Source organism: Ambystoma mexicanum, chromosome 10, assembly GCF_040938575.1.
Source record: "Ambystoma mexicanum isolate Mex_15411 chromosome 10, UKY_AmexF1_1, whole genome shotgun sequence".
Taxonomy (NCBI): domain Eukaryota; kingdom Metazoa; phylum Chordata; class Amphibia; order Caudata; family Ambystomatidae; genus Ambystoma; species Ambystoma mexicanum.
The window spans coordinates 156,897,695-156,921,021 of NC_090932.1; the positions used below are offsets into that span (position 1 = coordinate 156,897,695).

The 23,327-nt window shown below is 47.4% G+C and overlaps 1 protein-coding gene across 1 annotated transcript in view; it reads right to left on the reverse strand.

The window, feature by feature from the left end:
• Positions 1-23,327, reverse strand: part of LOC138491245 (disintegrin and metalloproteinase domain-containing protein 9-like) — a 2,911,326-nt gene that overhangs the window by 2,408,243 nt on the left and 479,756 nt on the right. Inside the window, exon 5 of the mRNA XM_069617655.1 lies at positions 22,090-22,166. Coding sequence (XP_069473756.1) covers positions 22,090-22,166 — 77 coding nt within the window. The remainder of the gene's footprint in view (positions 1-22,089; positions 22,167-23,327) is intronic.

A 23,327-nucleotide genomic window follows, 5' to 3' on the forward strand; every position in this document is an offset into this window, starting at 1 on the left:
ACTTGTTCAGTAACTTATTGGTTGTGTATTTGTAGTATATTAAGTGTGTGATATTGAACTGATCTTGCTAGGGTAATGATTTCAAACTGACTGGGTAAATAAATGTATATTCTTTTACCAAGAAACCTTGAGTAAGTGTATATTTGAATCACTGTATTTGTTGGACCTTTGTGTAACTTGTTGTCATGATGCCTAACCCCGGGCATCAGGACCAAGGCCCTCGGCTCCGGGAGCAGGCATCCAGACATTTGTTTAAACCTCAGCAGCCCCGGCTAGGGGCTGTCTGGGTTCTGTCCTAGCGTCTTAGGCGCCAGGCTCATCATAGAAATCAGTCCTGGCGCCATAGGCGCCAGGCTCATAGACTTTACTTACCTGATGCAGACCATGCTGCAAAAGAGTCGAAGCCTACATGAGGCCTGGATGGGACTATTTTGTTTCAGGGACTATTTTATACTCGGGCATGGCTCTAGGGAACTTCTTACCTGGAACTACTTTGGAGGCTATTTAAACCACACCCAAACAGCAGCACATGCTTGGCGTTATTCTGCATCCAGCAGCGTGACGCTCACCGTGCCTGCAGCCAGCATCCAGTCTTCTGCCACGCCCGCGTGCCTGCAGCCAGCATCCAGTCTTCTGCCACGCCCGCCTCGAATCCGGAGCTCCTAGAATAAAGAAGAAGAAAAGGACAAGGTTAGAAAACAAACTTATTTCAAATTCCTCACCTAATTCCGGAACCATTTCATCTCCGGACCTGGAAAGTACATCAATCCTGCACGCGTCGCTTCGCCAGCTCCAGCACGGCGCCATACTCACCAGTTCTCACATCATCCTTCGATCTGGCACTGTCTCCATCATTTCTTCGCCGTAATCCGGCACCGAGGGGACACAAGAAAAAACAAGGTGAGCCAAGGGAATCAACAAATACAACCTCTTACCACCATAGACTTCCCACCGGCGGTATTATTCCATAACTCTCCACATTTTCATATGCCGCATCTGTAAAGAGGGAGAAAAACAACACGTTAAAGCATGCAATAGTTACCGGACAGCGTTGGGTAACACAGACTCTTACCTGAACGCCAGCAGCAGCTACGCGAGACCTTCTTCTCACAAACTCAGTTGCAATTTAAGGGAGGAAGGGGACAAGAGTGAACATCGGGCTCATTGAACTCTTTGAACTTGATACTTACCAATCCCGCCAGGGACTTCAGAGTCAATACTTACCAGAACTCTCCCAACGCTTTCAGACCAGTGAAGTAACTGGTATCTACGCGCCCCTGCAAGACACGCAGGATGGAGAGCTCATCTTTTACGAACATAAGGTGAGGTTACTAAGGGGATATCGGAGGTGATTAGTGGGGGAGAGCGAGAACAGTTGGGTGGCCATCACTAAAACCCACAGGTGGTTAATCCCTGTCTCCACTTGCAGGAAAATACTTCTTCGGGTCCAGCAGACAAGACTAGGCGGGCCAGTCCAGACAGTCATATTGAATTTGCCTGCTGGGTCTGCTGCACCCACTGTATTGAATTTGCCTGTTGCCCCCATTGCACCCAATCTGCCTATTGGACCTGCTGCCCCCATTGTATTGAACACACCTGTGCCTGATGCCCCTGACAGAACTATCATGCCTACGCATGACCCCATGGCCATCTCAGCCACGGCCCAACCGACCTCCACCCTTAAGTGTGCCCTAATAAATGCCCGCTCAGTTCCTGCACATGCTCTAGACATTCATGACTTAATTCTCAAAAACAACACTGACCTCCTTATTATCACTGAAACCTGGCTGAATGACTCATCAGGGCCTGCCCTCTCCCTGGCCATCCCAGACGGATACACCATTTACAGGCAAGGCCGACACCTTCTCAGAGGCGGAGGAGTAGCCCTCATCGCCAAAGACAACCTCACCATTAGGAGGATCGAAGGGGAACTTGGCCACAGCTGCGACTACCTTCCCCTTAGAATCTATCTTTCCCCCAACCTCACCTTGACCCTTCATATTGTTTATCGACCTCCGGGTCCCATTGCCGAATTCCAGGAATCCCTCATCCAAGCACTCTCAGCGAACCTAAAGAAAAAATCCAAAGTCCTTCTCACAGGTGACCTTAACCTAGGCCTCAACGACCCTAATGACGCCCACGCGGCCGCCCTAAATAAAGCCCTCGCCACTCTCGGATTCTCACAAACGATCTCGAATCCTACCCACCTCAAAGGGCGCTCTCTGGATTGGGTTGCCCACCACAACTGCCCAGTGCTAATCACTGGAAACTCTCCTGTCCCGTGGACAGACCACCATCACATCCAATTTGACCTGGACACATCTAAAGGGCCCCCCCAAACCCACCATCCCTCTTCCCGCAGCTCTCGCCAGAAGCTCCCGCTTACTAACTGTAGAAAGGATCACGCCCTTCCTTGAGGTACCAGCTCTCCAAGCCCCCTTTTCAACTGACCCTGACCCCTTGCCAACGCTTTCAAACTGACAATCACCAATGCGGTTGACGCCGTCGCCCCTCTCACTCTCAGAAAATCTAAGAAAGCCAAGCATACCAATGCATGGTTCTCCCAAGAGCTTCTTCAGCTTCGCTCCAAGAAGCGAGCTGCCCTCACAGCCTGGAGAAATAAACCAAACGAAGCTACCAAATCCACCTTTAAGACTATGGCCCTCATTACAAGTGGTGGATGGCGGAATTACCGCCCCATTCCAAGGTGAGTGGGGCGGTAATTCCCCATTCACCATTTGCCCTTCCCCATTCCCATTTTTGCCCCATAGGGCATAATGGGAATGGGGAAAGGCACTAAGTACGGTGCCGCAAATTGCGGCACCGTACTTAGCACCAAGGTCACTTTGCGGCATGGGTTTTAACGCCTGCAAAAAGCAGGCGTTAAAACCTGGGACCTCTTAATCAGGCGTTAAGGGTTTAACGGCGCCGACAGCGCCGTTAAACCCTTAACGCCAGACTTGTAATGAGGGCATATCTCTAAGGACTACAAAACAGCTATTATCTTCGCTAAAGCGAACTCCTTCAACAATAGGATTGCCAACGCCAAATCTAGTACCAAAGAAATCTTCACCATCTTCACCATCCGTCCACCCCACCATCCAGAAAGATGAAAAATGGTGTAATGACATCCAATCCGCCATGTTTAATAAACTAAATACCCTGCAAACTAAAATTCAGGCACACCAAAAAGCTATGACCCTCCTAATCGCCAACCAGAATACTAACACCAACAAAGAGACCAAAGCCCACTCCTGTCCGCCTTTCGACTTCAAGGACATCACTGAATCTGAGGTCATCACGCTCCTAAAAACCATCAAACCATCTAACTGTAAAGGTGACGTATGCCCTGCACAGCTAGTCAAAGACTCCGGTCCTACCATGGCCCCCTTCCTCACAGCCTTCATAAATGCATCCTTTCAGTCTGGCCATGTTCCAACTGATCTTAAGGAAGCCTGGGTCCGTCCGCTCCTCAAAAAGCCCTCACTTGACCCATCAGTACCAGGGAACTACAGGCCCATCACTACTGTCCCCTTTCTATTGAAAATTTTGGACAAAGCGGCCTACCATCAAGTCCAAAAATTCCTCGAAGAGCACCGCCTTCTCGGCCTTCGGCAGTCTGGTTTTAGACCTCGTCACGGGACGGAAACAGCTCTACTTGACCTGAAAAATCAAATGGATGACATTCGTGACGCAGGCAAACCAGCGCTCCTGCTCCTCCTCGATCTATCAGCAGCATTCGACCTCGTTGATCACAACACACTCTGCCACCATCTCTCTATAGCAGCCAACTTCTCCCCAAAAGCATGCGCATGGATCACCTCATTCCTACAGGAAAGGGCCATGAAAGTCTTCTCGGACTCAGCATGCGCATTTCCTAGCCACATCAAATGTGGGGGGCCCCAGGGCTCCTGCATAGCACCCACCCTCTACAACCTAATCACACGGCCTCGCTTCAATCTCCTCGATTGAAAGGGCATCTCATACACAAATTATGCGGATGACACCCAAGTGCTCATCCCGCTTACAGGTGACTGAGCTGGACAAGAACACCCTCAATTCCATCTACGCCACCATCCAAGCTTGGATGGCAGACAACTGGCTTTGTCTCAATAGCGAGAAGACTGAGCTTTTACTTATTGGGTCACCAACCATTCAAGGCAACCTTGACAAACAATACACCTCTTTTACCATCGACAACATACCTATTGCGGTATCCCAAACAGTCAAGACTCTAGGCGTCTACCTCGACCGACTCTAATCTCACCATGGACAGGCATGTTAATGCCATAGCCTCCTCATCGGCATACTACTCCAAACTCATCTACGCAGCAAGACCCTTCCTATCCTCACAAAATCGCCTCACTATTGCCAGGGCCATCATAGGATCCAGGTTGGACTACTGCAACGCACTCCTTGGTGGGACCTCCGGTAAAAACATCGCTAAGCTCTAGCTTGCCCAGAACAACGCCCTCAGGGCCGCTACAGGTTTTTCCAGGAAAGACCACATTTCTGACCTTAGGAGGCAGGTCCACTGGCTGCCCATTGGGCAGAGGATCATCTTTAAAATCCTCTCCCTCACCCATAAATGCCTCCATGACCTTGCTCCCCCCTACCTTGCCCAAAGAATTTCACGACCCACCTCGGCCAGGCCCACCAGATCTGTCTACACCAACCTGATTTCTACCCCCAAGACTTGTAGAGTACGTGCGGGCGGCTCGAGCTTCTCAACCCTAGCAGTCTCACATTGGAACGCCCTACCTTCGCACCTCAGGGGGATTGACTCTCACCTAGCCTTCCGCAAAGCCTTAAAAACTAGGCTGTTTGTCTAAACCTACCTGCCTTTATATCTACAGGCAGACGAACGTCATTTGTAACTATGCTCCGCTCCTCTCTCTGTAACTAAGTACCTTATGTTTTCTATGTTTACATAATCTTGCTGGTTACGCCTTCATGTAATAGCGCCTCGATGTCTATGGGCTGCAGTGCGCTCTACAAATGTAAAAAATAAATAAAAAATAAATAAATAAATCTCTGCACTACGCATCAAGTTGAAGGAGACCGCAGCTGTCCGGGTCCGATCGACACCCCTGTGGGGTCCAGGTGAGCGTAACACTTGTACTACTGCTCACTAAACTCTAGAGATAAGTCTGGCTGCTCAGCCACTGCTACCACATAACTGTGTACTACAGGCTTGTACCAAAGGTGAAATTGTACTGACACTTGTAGTCTTAATTGCATGTAGTGTTCCCAAAGGGTACTGCATGTGATTCTGCCTAACACTGGTGTACAGCGGTGAGATAAAGTATACTTGTTACATTTATAGTGCTACTCTTACCTTTGTTCAAAAAACCTTCACAAGGCTAAGCAACACTAGAAAAGCAATTGTTTTATAATAACTGATATGGATAGCTACAGACAGGAGACCCTAGTCACTTTTACAGTTGATCAATTGAGAGATATGTGTAAAGCTAGGAATCTCACTGTAAAGTCAAAAAGCTTGAATTGATAGAAAAGTTGTTAGAATACCAAAGTCTGAGGAGTGGATCTGAAACACCCACACCTGCAGCAAATGTGGAAAATGTTGATGAGGTTAATAATATGTCAGAGCCCAGCTGTAATATTGTGCATGAGTTAGTTGAGGCAGAAGAGTCTCAGAATGTAGGCCCTGTCTTATCTCTACCTGCTCATAGGCCTCAAAAAAGAGGAGGCAAGTGTTATGGTATCTGATCCAGTGGGCTGGATACGGACTGGAAGACTGCTCCTGGGAACCTGCTAGTGCAGTTCATGCACCTCGCCTGGTAAGAATGTTTCATGCAAAATCTCCAGAAAAGGCAGGTCCTGGGAAGAGCCCTGGAAGGGGGGGTACTGTCAGGAATCAGGGGTTGTGGTGTAAAAGGAAGCGGGTACGGCCTAGATAGACTACAATTCCCAGCAGGCATGGGGAATTGGTGTAGTTTCCTGGGTCTGCCGGTAACCAGCTGCAGGCACTTTGCACTTAGAGGATGTGCTCTTAACGGCCGCCCGCCCTTGCTCAGTTGCTGATGATTAATGTTGGAGAGCACGGGCGGCGGCGGCAGCAGCAGCGGAGCAGCAACAAGTGAGGCGAAGGTGCGAGGGAGCTGAATAACGAACGCGGACTATGCACCAAGGCGTTTGCAATCCCCGTGCCACGGCGGTGAATGCTTGCTACCTGCTCGATTACATCAGGTCCGGGGCAGCCGCAGGAGGCGCCCGGACCATCAGTTAAGTGTTCATGGGTGTTTGGTATTCTACCGGGCCGCTGCAGTGACTTGCATCGAAAGAAAACGCTTCAATCATTAATGTCCGGACGTAATAAGGGAACGTCCGGACCATGAGTTAAGTGTGCCCTCGTAATGCTATCATGGGTGCTTCTATCTGTTTATATCTAATATGATTATGAGTTTTCACAGGCACATGGCTTTATTCACCTAGTTGTGATTTCTTCACTAATTGAAAGCTCTGTTCTAGTACAGAGACAAAAAACCTGCTAAATCTGCATGTTCCAGTCATATTGCTTTCTCCACATGGGGAAAAGCGTTGTTCTATGTAAAGTGGTTTTGTGTCAATCCATGTTTGAGGCATGTGGGTATCTCAGTGTTCTCTGCTTGCTATCTGTTTGTTGTGACTTTAAGTCATGGTTACTAACATGAAAGAAGTCATGTATATTGCTTCATGTATTGTATGAAAATGATGTTATGTTCTACTAATTTCTGAAGTAAGTGTCAGGTCAGGTTGCAGGAGTATTACACTACCAAGTCAGGAATTGTAGGGGTTGTTTTTGCTGTTTATGTCTTGTCTTCCTTTCCTTCCCTTTATTCGTCCATCCCCTTTCTCTAACTCCTTCTTCCACCCATGGGCTGCCACGTGGCTACCTGTACTTCGAACATCCAGGCGCCCGTGCCAACCACGGTGGGAGGGGTCGATCCATTCGGCTTCTGTGGTTCGGGAGAGGGGATTGAAATCCTCCTCCCTTAAGTTCAGTTGTGACACAGGCTGTGGCTAAGGCCCTATTTGGTATTTTTACCAGGGTTGGTTTCCTAAGGAAGTTATCTCTGTCGGGAGCAATGTCATGTCCCACTACATGCAGGCCATGTGGAAAAACTGTGGAGTAACTTACAAGTTCTCAACTGCCTACCATCCTCAGACAAATGGAGAGTTTCAACCGTACAGTGAAGAGCATGATAGGTGCTTTAGAGGAACCCCTTAGAAGAAAGTGGGACCTTCTACTGCTATGCCTTCTATTTACTTATGGAGAAGTCCCTCAGGAGGGAGTTGAATTTAGTCCCTTTAAACTTCTTTATGGCCACTCAGTGCTCCTTCCCCCAAGCCAGTGAGAATCACTGACTATGTGATAGGTCTCCGGAGGAGAATGTCACACATGATGGCAGAAGCATCAGATAACTTGAAAGCAAGTCAGGCACTGGTGAAGCATTGGAATGACCAGAAGGCCAACATGGTTGAGTTTTCTCAAGACCAGCTAGTTCTAGTTATGGTACCTACAAGGCAGAGGACCTTACAGGACAAATGGACAAGACCCTTCAAGGTTGTGGGTAAACTTGGAGCGGTCAACTATCTGGTGGACTTAGGGCATCCTAAGGAGGCTCCCACAGTCTTTCACACCAACCGCCTAAAGGCTTATTTCTCAAGACCAGAAGTGGGAGATTTGCTTCTAGCTTCAGCTCAAGAGGAGGAGGAGAGTGAATCTCTACCTGACCTACTCAAAGGCCAGCCTTTAGATGAGAAAATAGAAGGAGTTAATCTCTCTTCTAATTTGACACCTGAACAACAGGAGGAGTGCAAGTTTCTATTAAATCAGTTTGCCTCCCTGTTATCACTATCACAAGGCTTGACCCCTTGGGGCCAGCATGATATTCACACTGTTGACTGTTTAACTGTTAAAAGCAGAGGTTACAGGATGTCAGAGCATGTAAGATCCCACATAAAGGAGAAGGTCAACAAGATGCTTGATCTCGGGGTAATAGAGCCCTCTACCAGTCCATGGTCCAGTCTAGTTGTTCTAGTGCAAAAGGCAGGATATAAGGAGTTACGATTCTGTGTGGACTATAGAGCTCTTAATGCAGTCGCCAAGACTGATGCCCACCCTTTACCAAGAACAGATGAACTGGTGGACAAACATGGTTCAGCCAAATACCTCAGTACATTTGATCTCACTTCAGGCTATTGGCAAATAGCACTGACAGACCATGCCAAAGAGAAAACTGCATTCTCAACCCCAGCAGGCCTCTACTAGTTTAAGGTAATGCTTTTGGACTAAAGAATGCACCTGCTACATTCCGAAGGACGGTTAACCAGGTTCTGAATTGGATGGAGGACTTCTGCATCACATACTTGAATGACATTGCAGTGTTCGGCCCTACTTGGAAAGAACATGTTGACCACTCAGGATATGTTTTGCAGGCTATTGAGCAGGCCCATATGACCATAAAGGCTAGTAAATGTCAAATTGGTCAGAGTAAAGTGGTCTACCTTGGACATGAGGTAGGAAGAGGTGAAATCAGGCCATTGCCTAGCAAAGTACAAGCTGTACAAAACTGGGCCACCCCTACCACTCAAACCCAAGTGAGAGCCTTTCTAGGCCTCACCGGATACTATAGGAACTTCATAGAGAACTATGGGACCATAGCTTCTCCCTTGAATGTGGTCTCCTCTCCCAAATTCCCTAAAAAGGTCAGGTAGAATGTGGAGTAGACTCAAGCATTTGAAGGCCTAAAGAAAGACCTTTGTCAAGCTCCAGTCCGAAGAACTCCTGACTATAACCAAACCGTCATTGTGCAGACAGATACTTCAAATACAGGTATAGGTGCAGTTCTAAGTCAGCTGGATGAGAAATGTCGGGAGCATCCCATTTGCTTCATCAGCAGGAAGCTGAAGGAACCTGAGACAAGGTGGGAAACCAGTGAAAGAGAATGTTTTGCTATAGTGTGGTCACTGAAGAAGTTTAGACCATACTTGTATGGATCTACTTCTGTGACTCAGACTGACCACTAAACCTTGAGATGGTTGATGCAAATGAAAGGGGAAAACCCTAAACTACTGAGATGGTCAATCAGCCTGCAAGGGTTTGATTTTACCATTGAACACAGGTCTGGGTGTCACCACCAAAATGCTGATAGTCTCTCCAGGTTGTTTGACCGACTGGAGTAAGGAGAGTCATCCAGGAGTGGCTTCAATCCTCCTGTCCCATAGTCTGGGGGGGACGAGTGTTAGGGAGAATTCTCAAGAATGTGCTAATTTCCCTTACCTTTTGAGACCCCCAGCAACCTTGCTGGATTTCCACGATTTGATTTTTCTACCTGGGAAGAGTGTGAGACTTTTTTCCCACTCTTCCATGTATTTTGATGTGTGTTTTACTTTTGTGTTCTTTGGTTATGGAGTTTTAAAACAACTCCATGGGCATCATCTTTTTCTGTGTTCAGTGCAGTGGCACAGGGATGTCTTTCAGACTTCCCAAAGTTTAAATACCTTCTCTTGGACTGACTACTGTCTCTCAGAGCAAGTAAAGTTAAATTTACTTTTTTTCTAGTCTCTTTAAATGTACTGACCCAGCACACACTATCTCCCTATAGAGTGCTGGAGAGGTTGCCTAGCTTCCCCTGAGTCAAAACACTCATGTAACAATCAAATGTTACCCTTTCCTACTTTAAATGGCTGGTGGCAGTGGTTTAGATCAAACTACCATGATTTTTCCCGACCGCGAACAATGGTAGCTAAAAATTGGGTCATGGATGTTTTTCAATATGGCGCCCAAGACCTATCTGTGAAAACAGACTCTGGTTGACTTTTTTCGCCATTTCTTTTAGGAAAGGTCCTTCTTGTGTTTGTCTCTGCGTGCCAAACGAGGTTTGGTTCCTTTGTTCGTTGGCCTTTGGCGGGCTTCAGTGCTGAAGCCCTCCTCTGGCGCCAGGGTGTCTAGGGTGGACAGGATGTGACGGAGGTGCCTGAAACTCCCTGTGCTTAGTCTCCTAGGAGACTTGAATGCACTCTGTGATTGGCCTGTTGGCTGTCCGGCAAGGACAGCCACCCTGTCGTGTGAGTGACAGCCAGGCTGGAATGAATGGGGGTAAACTGTTTAAAAGCAGGTCTCTGGGACTTGGAAAGCAGAGTCGACCACTGGAACGAAAGAACCGAATACGAGCTGAAGGAAGAGGACTGCTGCAACTCCTGGATGACCGGTGAAGCCCTGCTGCAGGTCCGAATTGCCAGAAACTCCATCGAGAGAGAAGCCCTTCAAGGTTAACTTCTTCCCATGAGTTTGGTGGGAACAACCAACTCGCAAGCCACCTGGACACCGTCCCCATCTGGTCGAATTTTATACAGAGTGCTGTTGAAAACTGGATAGCCAGAGAGAAGGAAACCAGCTTGTGGACTTTAAGGCACTCACACCTTAAACTGACGTTATGCTAAGCTTGTGGCCTCATCCCTGGGCAGTGCAGGAACCTCCCGACGTCCTCCTTCTTGTCCCCACGAGTGAAGCTCAGGAACAGCAAAATCTGCTCGAACTGCCAGGAACAACTGTCTCAGCTACAGCTCTTCTTCACTGACAAGGTACTGTGCAAACACGGTCCGGAAATCTTTTCGGCCATTGCGAAAATTCGTGGAACTTTCCTCAACTTCGAAGGTTGTCCTTCCCTAAACATTCGGCAAACTTTTCGGCTAAGCCAAATCCTTCTAGACTACGTGGCAAAGACTTAAACGTTGACTAGCAGAACTGTGCTATCCTATACAAAGTCTCTGAACCATTGACTTTGGCCCAGGCCTATGAACTGAATTGCTGGTTGTAGTTTATTGAAACCCTTTTCCCTGCCTATTCAAGTATTTGTGCTATTGATTCTTATAACCTTGTCTTTTTACCTCTGTATTAAGTATCTGAGGGCCCATTTTGCTCCCAATTCAGGGGAGCTGAACTTGTTCAGTAACTTATTGGTTGTGTATTTGTAGTATATTAAGTGTGTGATTTTGAACTGCTCTTGCTAGGGTAATGTTTTCAAACTGACTGGGTAAATAAATGTTTTATTCTTTTACCAAGAACCCTTGAGTAAGTTTATATTTCAATCACTATATTTGTTGGTCCTTTGTGTAACTTGTTCTACTGCTCACTAAACTCTTGAGATAAGTCTGGCTGCTCAGCCACTGCTGCCACATAACTGTGTAGTACAGGCTTGTACCAAAGGTGAAATTGTACTGACACTTGTAGTCCTAATTGAATGTAGTGTTCCCAAAGGGTACTGCATGTGATTCTGCCTAACAATGTCAGACGGAGTCCATGAGGTCTCCCGACTCTATGAACTGCTGACGTCAAAGGTGGGAAAGGAGGTGACTCAGCTGAGACAGAATTGGGAGGAGGAAGCTGGGGAATCTATGAGTGATGGGTTGTGGGTGAGGGCACAAGGATACCACAAAAAAGTGTCCACGAATGCGAGATTGCAACAAATCAAGTTATATGTTACTCGTAGAGCGCACATGACCCCTCAGAAGATTGCAATGTTTAAGAATGTAGGAACACAAACATGTCCTAAATGCGGAGTGGAGAATGCAAGACTGGTACATATGTTCTGGGCATGCCCGGAAATAAGGAGATTCTGGGGGGAGGTGGCCCACCTTTTGACTGAAAAGGAGATTAGTCTGGAGGTGGAATCTTTGTGGGCATGCATGGTGGGGGGGTTCACTAGGCCGCGTAAGTTGAAACATGTGAATAAACCCAAAGACCTGGCTTATATACTTGCTAAGCGCAGAATTGCCATGAGCTGGAAAGCAAGTAATAGACCAAAAGTAGAAGTTTGGTGGCACAACCTTCAGAAATGGACGGATGCGGAAATGGTGTTGTGGAGTGAAGCAGTTAATAGACGGGGAGAAGAAGAAGTGGAGACATTTATAGCCTGGAGGCACTTAGTAGCTACACTGTCAGGGTCTGCCCAGACTTGCCTAGAAGACGATGGTTCCTCTGGGGGAGCAGAGGGAGGGTTGTCCTCAGATAGAGTGGTAGAAGGCAGTGATGAGGGGCAGGTTCGAGGGGAGTGGGATAACGGGCAGGCGGTGGACACTTCATGAAACTGTAAATGAGACTTGAAATGTATAATTGTTGTTCACTGTCTGGTTCTTTTTGGTTGGTTTTGTTTGTTGAAATTAATAAAAACAGTTTTTTTTAAAAAAAGTGTGGCATTGCTAGCAATCACAATTCAGAGGTAATGTAATGTTGTGTGGCAGGGTTTTCCAGAGTAGATTAATTGCTCTACTCCCTACCCATGCCACACTTACTTTGATGGTTGCTGCTGGTTGCTGGCTTCCCCTGTGGGCACCTGCAGACACTCTCTGGAGCCGCCACTGTTGGAGCCGCACTTTGCCTCAGGGCCCTTGCCTTGCGGTGTCCTTGATGAAGGTGTGATGGACCAATCAGGGCGGGAGTGCAGTGTGTGAGGCGGGCAGGTGGAGGAACATGAAGCAGTGGAGGAAGGGGAAAGGAACCATACGCCATGTGCGAACATCATGCCATTAAGCACAGGTGGGCAACATTTTTAAAAGCCACAACATGGCGGGGTCAGGAGAGTCTTCCTCTACAGCTAGTAGTCATCTACAGCTAATGGTCAGATGGAGCGCGACGGCCAATGCAGGACCAACTAAGGCCTATCAGGAACTGGGGGGCGAGCTAGGAGGCGGGTGGAGGGAGGAAAAGAAGCCGGAAAGCAGGGATGCAGGCCGGGGCAGCGGGCCCCAAACAGGCGCCAGAAAGTGTCCATAGAGGCCCAGGAGGGACCTCTGTTGCCCCAACTCACCTGCGTCCGTTCGCCTCGCTGCCTCTCGATTCTCATCTGTTGTTTTCTTTCATGGCCCAGAATCCTCACCGGTGCTCGCCTGTCACCAGAGCCCGACTGACATTGGGGAAAGCTTTCAAATGATGCGCTTTCTGCTGCACGACCTCTGCAGATACGGTCCTCAGGGGGAAAGGTGCCAATTCCAACGATTCCGGCTGCACATTTTCTGCATTAACAGTCTGGAACCACAAAGACCTTCTCAGGACCGACATCCACTCGATGCACTATGATGGTCCCAGCCTTTTTGCTCTGCTTCTGCTGCCACGTGGAGGTATTACAACTACTCCACCTTCTACTTTTGCTCTTCTCAATGGCCTGCACCTCAGGGGGCCTTTTATGCCTCACAGCCTCCCTCAGGTATGGTTCATTACCACTTATAGGCTGCACTATGCAGTCTTGGGCCTCTGCAGCCCTCTTCCTCATCCCAGTACTTTGGGAATTGTGCAAGTTGGAGTCCACAGCATACAAATCAGTTACTCTAACAGGAATATTAATATAATTTCCATTTCTTCCATTAATTATATTCCCCAGAAGGGTATCATAAGGATTCAATGAGGAACTTGGCTTTACAGAGGAATGGGGATTTTCTAGATATTTAAAGACTCAACTTTACCATTACCCTGGAAGTCATGAGAGCTTTCAGCTCTATTTATGTCTATGATTTTAAAAGGGGTTTCATTCCTCCTGATACATAAGTGGTTATAGTTGTTTTTACCCACATTAAGATAGTCACTTTGGGAAATTAACACATCTGACAGCAAGCCATTACATATTTTGGTATCACAGATGAACAAGTTACTTCTTACCTTGTAACGTTCTTTCGATGGGATGTTCCCCCAAGGTATTCCTTATCTTTGATAATTCGTCTCCAGCTTGCTGGCCTCGGAAATTTTTTCTCTGTAGTGGGCGCTGCGCGTCGACGTCCGCCGAGTCAATGTCCCTCGACAGCCACCGTATCGGCGCCGACGTCACCATGCCCATAAATAGCCACGCGCGGCATCCGTTGCTCAGTCCCGTTTTGTAGCATAAGATAAGTCATGCCTGAATCGGTTATTTACCTTGAAGGAGCGTAAACTGCAACCACAAGGGAAGTATTACTGCGGGGATGGATGGGAGGGGCGATAAGGAATACGTCGGAGGAACATCCCATCGAAAGAACGTTACAAGGTAAGAAGTAAATTGTTCTTCGAATGGATTTTGTCCACCGACGTATTCCTTATCTTTGATAGACTCCCATTGCAGTGGCATGTAATTGGAGGTGGGAGTAATAATGTCATGTATCCCTTTTAGGAATGAGCCGAATGTAATACGGCTTTGCCAAATCTGGTCTCTTGACTAGTGGAGGAATCCAGGTTGTAAAATTTTGTGAATGTATGTGCGGACGACCATGTGGCAGCCGCACATATGTCTCCGACCGTTACCCCTCTTTGGAGGGCCGAAGAGGCTGCGATACCCTTGGTTGAATGAGCCCTAAGATTTTGGAGTGGCTCTTTCCCTGCCAGTTTGTAACATTCCAGAATGGCCAAAATAATCTACCTGGAAATGGTATGTTTTGTTATGGGTAGTCCCAACTTGTGACCTGAGTATCCCACAAACAGTTGGTCTGCTTGCCTAATCCTAGCCAGTCTGCTGATGTAAAAGCTCAGAGCTCGCCTTGGGTCCAGCCTATGTAGCCTTTCTTCCTCTTTCCCCGGATGGGGAGAAGGGTAGAACGAAGGTAATTTTCTGAGTGATATGAAATTCAGAAACCACCTTTGGGAGGAAATTAGGCTTCACCTGTAGGACAACTTTGTCCTTATGGAAAATTGTATGGGGGGGTTTACAAAAGAGAGCTAGCAGATGTTAGTGCTACCAATAGGACAGTTTTAAGAGTGAGAAATCTCAGCGAACAAGAGTGGAGTGGTTCGAATGGAGTACCCATTTGGAAATTTAAGACTAAATTTAAGTCCCATAAGGGAACTTGGAATGGTCTTGGAGGATAAACATTAGTTAATCCCTTGAGAAATTGTATTACTAGAGGTAGTTTGAAATACAATGGTTCCTCCGCAGTGCGCTTGAAGATTGAAAGCGCTGCGAGATAGCCTTTTACAGTGCCAACTTGAAGGCCTGAGTTTGCCAAGTAGAGTAAAAACGATAACACCGTTGGTGTACCACATGAAAAAGGGTTGATATTCCCTTCTCTACACCAGCTGCAAAGTTTGTTCCAACGGCAGCGGTATAAAGACTTTGTTGCTGGCCTTCTGGCCGAAAGCAACACCTCCATGACATCATCAGGGAGGTCCCAATCCTTGTACCTCACCCTTTCAGAAGCCAAGCGTGAAGGTTGAGGGTTCTGATGTCTGGGTGGAGAACCTGACCTCCCTTCTGTGAGAGAAGATTATCTTTGAGTGGAAGACGGATTGGAGGACAGATGGACATATGTAGAAGGTCCGGGTACCACGTTCTCCTGGCCCAGTCCGGGGCAATTAGGATCATGGTTTTCCGGAATCTTCTCAACCTCCTGATCTTTTGAGGAATAACAGGGACTGGTGGAAACACGTAACGGAGTGGGAACTCCCAGTCTACTACGAACGCGTCCCCTAGAGCTCCTCTTGGGGGAAATTCCCTTGAACAGAACAGATCGCACTTCCTGTTGGTGCTGGTGGCGAACAGATCCACCCACAGGGTTCCCCAAAGGGCGAAGATCTCTTGAATGACTGCCTGAGCTAGCTCCCACTCGTGGGAGAGTGTGCTCTGCCTGCTCAGAGCGTCCGCTGTCAAGTTCTTCTCTCCAGCTAGGTGGACTGCCGATAGAGAGATTCCTTCTTGAATTGCCCAAAACCAGAGCTGCATTGCCTCTCTGCACAGTGGCAGTGACCCTATGCCTCCTCTTTTGTTGATGTAGTGCATGGCCACCGAGTTGACTGTCATTATCAGGACATTTCTCCCCTGTACTGATGGCAGGAAAGCTTTTAGCGCTAGTCTGATCGCTCTCAGCTCTAATAGGTTGATGTGTAGTCTGGACTCCGATGGAGACCAACGACCGCTGCTGGTCAAGTTGTTGGCATGGGCTCCCCACCCTTTGAGTGATGCGTCTGTGACTACTGTTATCTCCGGCCATGGTTGTCAAAACAGTTCTCCTTTCAAGATGTTCTCTGGATAGGCCGACCTTTGAAGGTCATGGGCTACCTTGTCCGGAATCCGGAGGAGATCTGTCATTCTCCCTGAGAATTGCGACCACTGAGTTCTCAGTGCTCGCTGAAGAGATCTCATTCTCAGGCGAGCCTCTGGCACAAGGAAGATGCAGGATACTATGAGGCCTAGCAACCTCAAAAAGTCGAAGGCTGGGAGGCGTTGGGCATTTTGAAACTTGTTGACCATCTGCAGAATATCTTGAGCCCTCACCTCTGGTGGCGAGGCTTTTCCCAGGGAAGTGTCCAGGACCGCTCCAATGAACTGGAGTCTCTGTGATGGTATCATCTGTGACTTCTTTAAATTGAGGGAGAAGCCCAGTTTGTGAAGGAAGTGGCAGACATAATCTAGCTGGATCTGAGCTTGTTCCGAAGATACAGCTCTGATCAGCCAATCGTCCAGGTAGGGGTAGACGTGGATCCCTTCCCTCCTTAGACTCGCAGCCACTACCGACATTAGCTTGGTGAAGACCCTCGGGCGGAGGTCAGCCCAAATGGCAGAACTCGAAATTGATATTGAGAGTCGCCAATTGCGAACCTCAGGTATTTCCTGTGTTTGAGATGGATTGGCACATGAAAATAAGCATCCTGAAGGTCCAGAGATACCAGCCAGTCCTGGAGCTGGAGGGCCTGAAGGATCTGAGAGAGAGTTACCATCTTGAACTTGGCCTTCCTGAGGAACTTGTTCAATTCTCGTAAGTCCAGGATGGGTCTCAGTCCTCCGTCCTTCTTTGGTATGAGAAAGTAAGGGGAGTACCAGCCATTGTTCCTGTCCGCTACAGGTACCGGTTCTATGGCACCTTTCTCTAGCAGGTCTATAATTTCCTCCAAGAGGAGCGGATCTGAAACTTTTAGAGAGCTGTGCCCCGGTGGATGACTCTGAGGGATGTGTAAAAAGGGTAGGCAGTAACCCTGGGCAACTGTCTCCAATGCCCAAGCATCTGACGTAATAGCCTGCCATTCCGTCAGATGGTGAGTTAACCTGCCCCCTACAGGTGTTTTGTGTGGAAAGACCTCAGAGTGGTTTGGGGGCGGCTGATGCAGATGCTGCTGCTGCGGCTTTAGTACTTTTGACCCGTCCAGCTCGGGTGGATCTCCTTTGGCCTCTTTGAGCCGGCTTTCCTCTGCCTTTCCCGAATGCGGAATAATAGCGAAAGGACTTTCCTCTCCCAGAGGTTCCTGAGGGGCGAAAAGGAGTTTGGCGGATTGCAGCTCCTAAAGATTTTGCCGCTGCTTTAGATGTCTGCAACTTTTCCAGACTGTCATCAGCCTTTTTACCGAATAAAGAAGAGCCGTGAAAGGGCATATTCAAAAGTCTGGCCTGTACATCAGGAGCAAAGCCAGACATTCGCAACCACGCATGCCTGCGGATTGTCGTACTTGCCGCCATGGTCCTGCTGACACTGTCAGCAGAATTGATGCCAGTTTGAAGTTACTCGCACATGGCATCTTTGCCATCTTTGATGAGGTTAAGGAAGGCTTCTCTTTCCTCTCCTTCCAGTATGCAGTCAGCCGCTGATGAAGCACACTACCACAGTGTGTGACTGAACCTGGCGAGCGTACAGGTGGTGTTGATGGACTTCAACGCCATACTACAAGCAGAAAAGACTTTTCTTGCCATAGAATCGTACCTTTTGTCATCTCTATCCTGTGGAACAGTAGGGTAAGCAGATCTGCTGCTTGATGAAATTTCCGCTTAAACCACCAGTCTCTCTGGAGTCGGGTGTTTTGATAAGTATTCAGGGTCAGCCGCAGCTACCCTATACTTGGCTGACAATCTTTTATTGACTGCAGGGATAACCTCAGGAGTTTCCCAATTAGATGAAATCTTCCTTTGCAAGGCTGCATGGAAGGGGACCACAGTATCCTCCTGTGGACCTTTGTCTAGTATGTCTGTTAGGTCATCCTGTTAAAAAACAGGTGAAGGCGCAGACCAACCCATAAATTCAATAGTCCTTGCCATCAGGGATCTATAGGGTGTTTTGGCATGTTCCCCATGGTCTGGTTTGACAAATTCCACTTCTGGAGAAGTGTCCAGCCCACTTGCCTCATGTAATGATTCCTGTAGGTCTTTCAACCTTCTTTCCTCAGAGGTAAAATCCTATGAAACAGGTAGTGTGGTCCTCTGCAACCCAAAGGTTTCCTGGTCAGAATCCTCCTCTTCTTCATAGATTGAAGATAATCCGGGGTGCTCTGACCTCAGAAATGGTGTAAAACTCATTTCTAAGGCAGAAGGAGCCAAACTTGTCAATATTGGGCGAGAAAGCGTCAATGTCGTCGACGCCGATGTGACAGGCTTCGAAGGCGCCGAGAAAGGCGTCAGAAAACTGGAAGAGGCCTCGAAGAACTCGAGAGGATCGGGATCCTACTCGAGGATGTCGACGACGGTCTCGGTGTCATGACGGAGGCTCTTGGTATCACCGTTGGCTGTGAAGTAGCCGTGGTTTTCTCTTTCATCGGCGTCGATGTCGGCGTTGACGATGGCGTCGATTCGATCGACCGATGCGTCGAAGAACCCTTCGACAACAGCGTCGATGCCGCCGATCCATGCGTCGAAGGGATCTTCGACAATGGCGTCGATGGCGCCGTTCCATGCGTCGAAGGGATCTTCGACGACGGGGTCGAAGATGGTGCCTTCTTACCCGATGGCCCGTGGCGCTCTCGGGTGGATTCTTTCGCCGGGTGCAGCGACTCGAGGCGTTTTGATTTTTTGGGTTTTTCACCCGGGGTATCACCCTCAGCTGTCTTCAAGGGGGTCGAGGCCGCTTTCTCGAAGACGCTTAGAATTTTCTTCCTGAATTCCTCCCACTCAGCCTGAGAGCTGTGTTTTGTGGGGCAGGAGACCCTTTCTGGGGAAACAGAAGATGATGAGGAAGGGGATCTTCGACGTCTCTTCTTTGGGTGTCTAGATCTCGACGAATGGTGGGAGCTACTTCGAGACCTAGAATGGGAATGCTTCTGACGGCGAGGAGACGAATGCCTCGACTCGGCCGAAGAAACTTTCGAGGAGGTTTTGACTGACTTACCTCTCTCGAGCTTCCCCTTGCGCTCCTTCAAGGCTTACGCCATCATGGACATGCAGTCCTCACACTCCGAACAATGGTGCTCGACTCCCAAGCACCACAAGCAGATCCTGTGTGGATCTGTTATCGACATTTTCTTACCGCGGTCTCGATATTTTTTGAAGCCGGACCGCGGAGTCATCGGTTCCGATGAAGAAGCCATCGAGAACGAGTTGGTATTTTGAGTAAATATAAGAGGATTTATCTGACTGGACTGAGCAACGATATTCCGAGGCCCCACGAAGCGCAGAAAACGGAACTGAGCAATGGACGCCGCACGTGGCTATTTATGGGCATGGTGACGACGGCGCCAATACGGTGGCTGTCGAGGGACATCGACTCGGCGACGTCGATGCACAGCGCCCTCTACAGCGAAAAAATTTCCGAAGCCAGCAAGCTGGAGACGAATTATCAAAGATAAGGAATACGTCAGAGGACACAATCCCTTTGAAATGTCCTTCCTAGAGGAAGACAAATACTGCGTCTCATCCAACAGATTCCTCTCATTCCCCCGGGGCCTTTCTCATCCCGGGTGATCCTTCCGGCAAATACCAACCCCAGGGTTAGGATCAGGAAGCATCTGCCTTTCCCTGGCTACCTTGGAGGAGACTGTAGGCAGGGTTACTGTGAGGATTCTGCAGGATTCATCACAGACCTCAATGGTATTCATCTCTGTTTTGGGTAGCGTCTCTGTCCTAGTTCTTTAAAATATTCCTTCTTCTATTGTGTCATGAGAATTCTCAATGCTACAGTGTTATCTGGTAGGTAAGACATGAAAGGGCTGGATTGTGGGACTATTACAGTTTGTCTTTTCAGGCTAGGTTTTCATCCCCTATGTGCCAATGGGAGGTAGCTGATCACGAGGCCTGGCCATAAAACAAACACTTCTTTTGTCAGGTCTTCCACTTCGTTGAAGGTGGATAGGAATCCCACCCCTGACAACATAAGTGGTAAGTCAGAAGAATGAGGCTGGCAAAGAGGTTGCATTTCTATCTGTGATGTTATTCAAATTATAATCAAAAAGCACATTTATCCCTAACAAAAAGGGGGGTTTCCCTACCTAACATAAATCTACCTATGGAGTTTGTCGCCAGTGACGTAGTCCAAATCAAAATAGTCTGTCTTCTGTCCAAAAACGACCCTACAGAGAACCTTCCACTAAAGGATGTATCAACCAACAAAATAAATAAGGGTTTCTAGGAGAATGACTCCCTTCTCCCTGACAGGCCTTTTCAGCCTTCATAGTCTACCTTGAGAAAGTTCCTTGTGACGTAGTTAATCTGTTACTTTAATTCCTCAAGGGGCTCTTCCATCTTCTCTCATGTATCCCCTGTCTTGACTTATTTACAGTTCCTTGTTTCCTCACTCGAGGGTCTTGGCCTTTACTCCTCTGGATTTTCTTTGTATCAATATTTCTTTCACTTTTACTTGTTTCAGTCTCTCATTCCCCGGAGACCAGTTTCCCCGTCCCCGGTCCCTTTACCACTTAATTATCTTCTAAGCACTTCCACTAATGGGAACCAACATGTAGGTTCTTCTGCTTATATTTGCTAAAGTCTTGGTCTACCCAACCACTGAAAAAGGTATTACCAGTCTTTTGACTTTCTTCACTACCTTTACTGCTTTTGGAATCACCGGGACGAGTGTGAGGAGTCCCTCAGTATTCGTTACATACTCTGCTGCTTTCACAATTACTGGGATGAGTATGATGAGTCCCTTGGTATTCACTGTATTCTTTACTGCTGCCACCGTTACTGGGACGAGTATGATGAGTTTCTTGTTATTCGTTATATACTTCACTGCTTTTACAGTTACTGGGGCAATTATGATGCGTATCTCGGTATTCATTATACTCGTTGCGACTATCACAGTTAGTGGGAGGAGTATGATGATCTCTCTGTATTTGTGATAGTCCCTGTTGTTTAGCACCTGCCCGTGGCCCCTCCCGGGTCTTGCACCATTTCGTTCCCTCTACCTTGTCGGGTTGGCGTCACCGGTTCTTCCTGTGGGGTGGGGATCACGCTGTGTCAATAAACACTTTCAGCACCTTCCTTTGTCTCTCAGCTTCGCTCTAAGTGGCTCTGCTGAGTACTCTGCTGGATGGTCTCGGCGTCATTGTCAGACCTCCTTGAGGTGACAACACCATCTGGCAATGCTTGCCACACACACAAACATGAGACGGCCTGCTGCCGGCTCCCGAACCACTTTTCCGCCTTAATTCACCACTTTCTCTCAAACGAGGACCTCCTGGAAATTCCCTGGCTTCTCTCTGCTAGGTTCAAACTTCTTGGGCTTCACCTGCTCGGTGAACAAAACTCTCCAATGTCCTTCTTTGTTTTTTATGCATCTGAGCTGGGTCCTCCCCAGAGAAAGATCTTTGTCCTTCTCTTTCCCTTAAGTATTCCTTTTTACTCCGTAGTTACCTCTCTTCACAGTGTTCTCTACTTGCCATGGAGGAGTGATCAGCATTACTCTGCCACTCTTCTTCTTCTCACTGGATTTGAATACTGGAAGTTTTATTACAATAGCTAACAATGGTTTGATCAGGTTGTACCTTCTGAGGCAGTGATGGTCTGAGTGGCTTGTAGGAAAGTGGGGCAGGGAGTTCCTTCACGGAAGGGGAGTCCTTAACATTATCTCTGGTTTAACATTATGACTGAAAAAACACTGAAGCAATGTGTGGTACATCTTTGGGCATGGCACATAACAGTCTTTGTTCTTCTTATTATGGGCAGTATCATATTTCATCGCAATGACAAAAAAGTAGACCAACATTGCTGCCATACTAGTCCTTCCTAGAATTGGAAGCTTCAAAGTTTTTATGTGAAGAAGAATGTCAAACTGTTTCAGGAATCTCCACCTAACGTTTCTGACAACTAAATAATATTTGTATTCCTTCAGAATTTCATGCTGAGAAATGAAAAACATTATCTGACAAGAGAGTGACGATGACGACTACTAAGTGCTATGAAAGTAACCTGAAGATAGAACTTTTAAATATACCTTAATCCAGAGCATGTTCTGAGTGTGGCCGCAGAGTTGGGGTGATCTAAAACAAATCCTTGATAGTAGCATCCCATCTAAAAAACAAAACGGCATTTTGACTGGGTTATTGACACAAGTCCTGGGCCGATACAGTCAGGACAACTCCAAACTATACAAATATCTATATTCTTCAAAGTTAGCTGGATTACAAGACTCTTCAGAGGTTAGATGAACATATCAGATTGCAGTTCTAGCATACATGATGGTGTTAGTAAACAGAGATTTAAATTCTCATAGCAGCTCTATCCTAAAGTTATTCACCAGAATCAATGTATAGATTTAGGTTTTAGTAGGAACAGTTAGATATGAGCAGAACTCTCAAGGAATTCTTTAAAAATGTCAGAGGGATAAGCCTTCCCCAAAAGAGATCAGTTTAGTGTGCAGTGTAGTGGTGTGGATCTTCACTGGATAATTGAATTATATTTTGTGGCTTTCGAAATAGTCAATAATAGTTATTAGGTACTAATGTCACCAAACTAAGATGGATGACATGCCAAGGCTTCTGCCCAGATAAAACTCTGTAGGATATAAACCATCTTGGTAGCAGATGCAAGAACCCATGAACATTTATACAACATATACCAGTGACTGCGTGTATCATCTACAAATAAGTCACGAACATCACACCAGCATACCTGGAGGCTAAGCTCCACATAGCAAGTGGCACACACTCCTGATGCAGCAAATCGGCCAAACGGCTTGAATCACAACTTGACTGCAAGAGTGGACCTGCAAACAATCCTTCGGTTGTCACACACCCACATGTTGAACTTGATCCCGGAATCGGCTCAGAATGCCCCCACAGTTCTCCAATTTCGCAAATCTCACAAAACATGGCTTTTTCAACAACACCTGACCAAGGACTAATCCCAACGGATGTACAGGCCGCAACTAACAATACTGCGCTACTGTTAAAAGATGACAGTCCCAACACTTGCTACCCACATCCTGTATAATTCTTTACTACTCTTAAGCTAGGTCTGTGCTTTAAACAATAAAATAGAATGATGAAAGGGTGAAATGGCCTTTAGGCGCTTTAAGCAAATATGTATCATGATGAGCTTGACCTAGTGGTTAAATACACCAGTGGAGTATGCACTCTACAATAAGCTGTCTCATTGGAACAGGAAGCTATACAATTTTGAGCAACATTGGATTCTGGGATGATACTTTAACAAGGAACAAGTTACTTACCT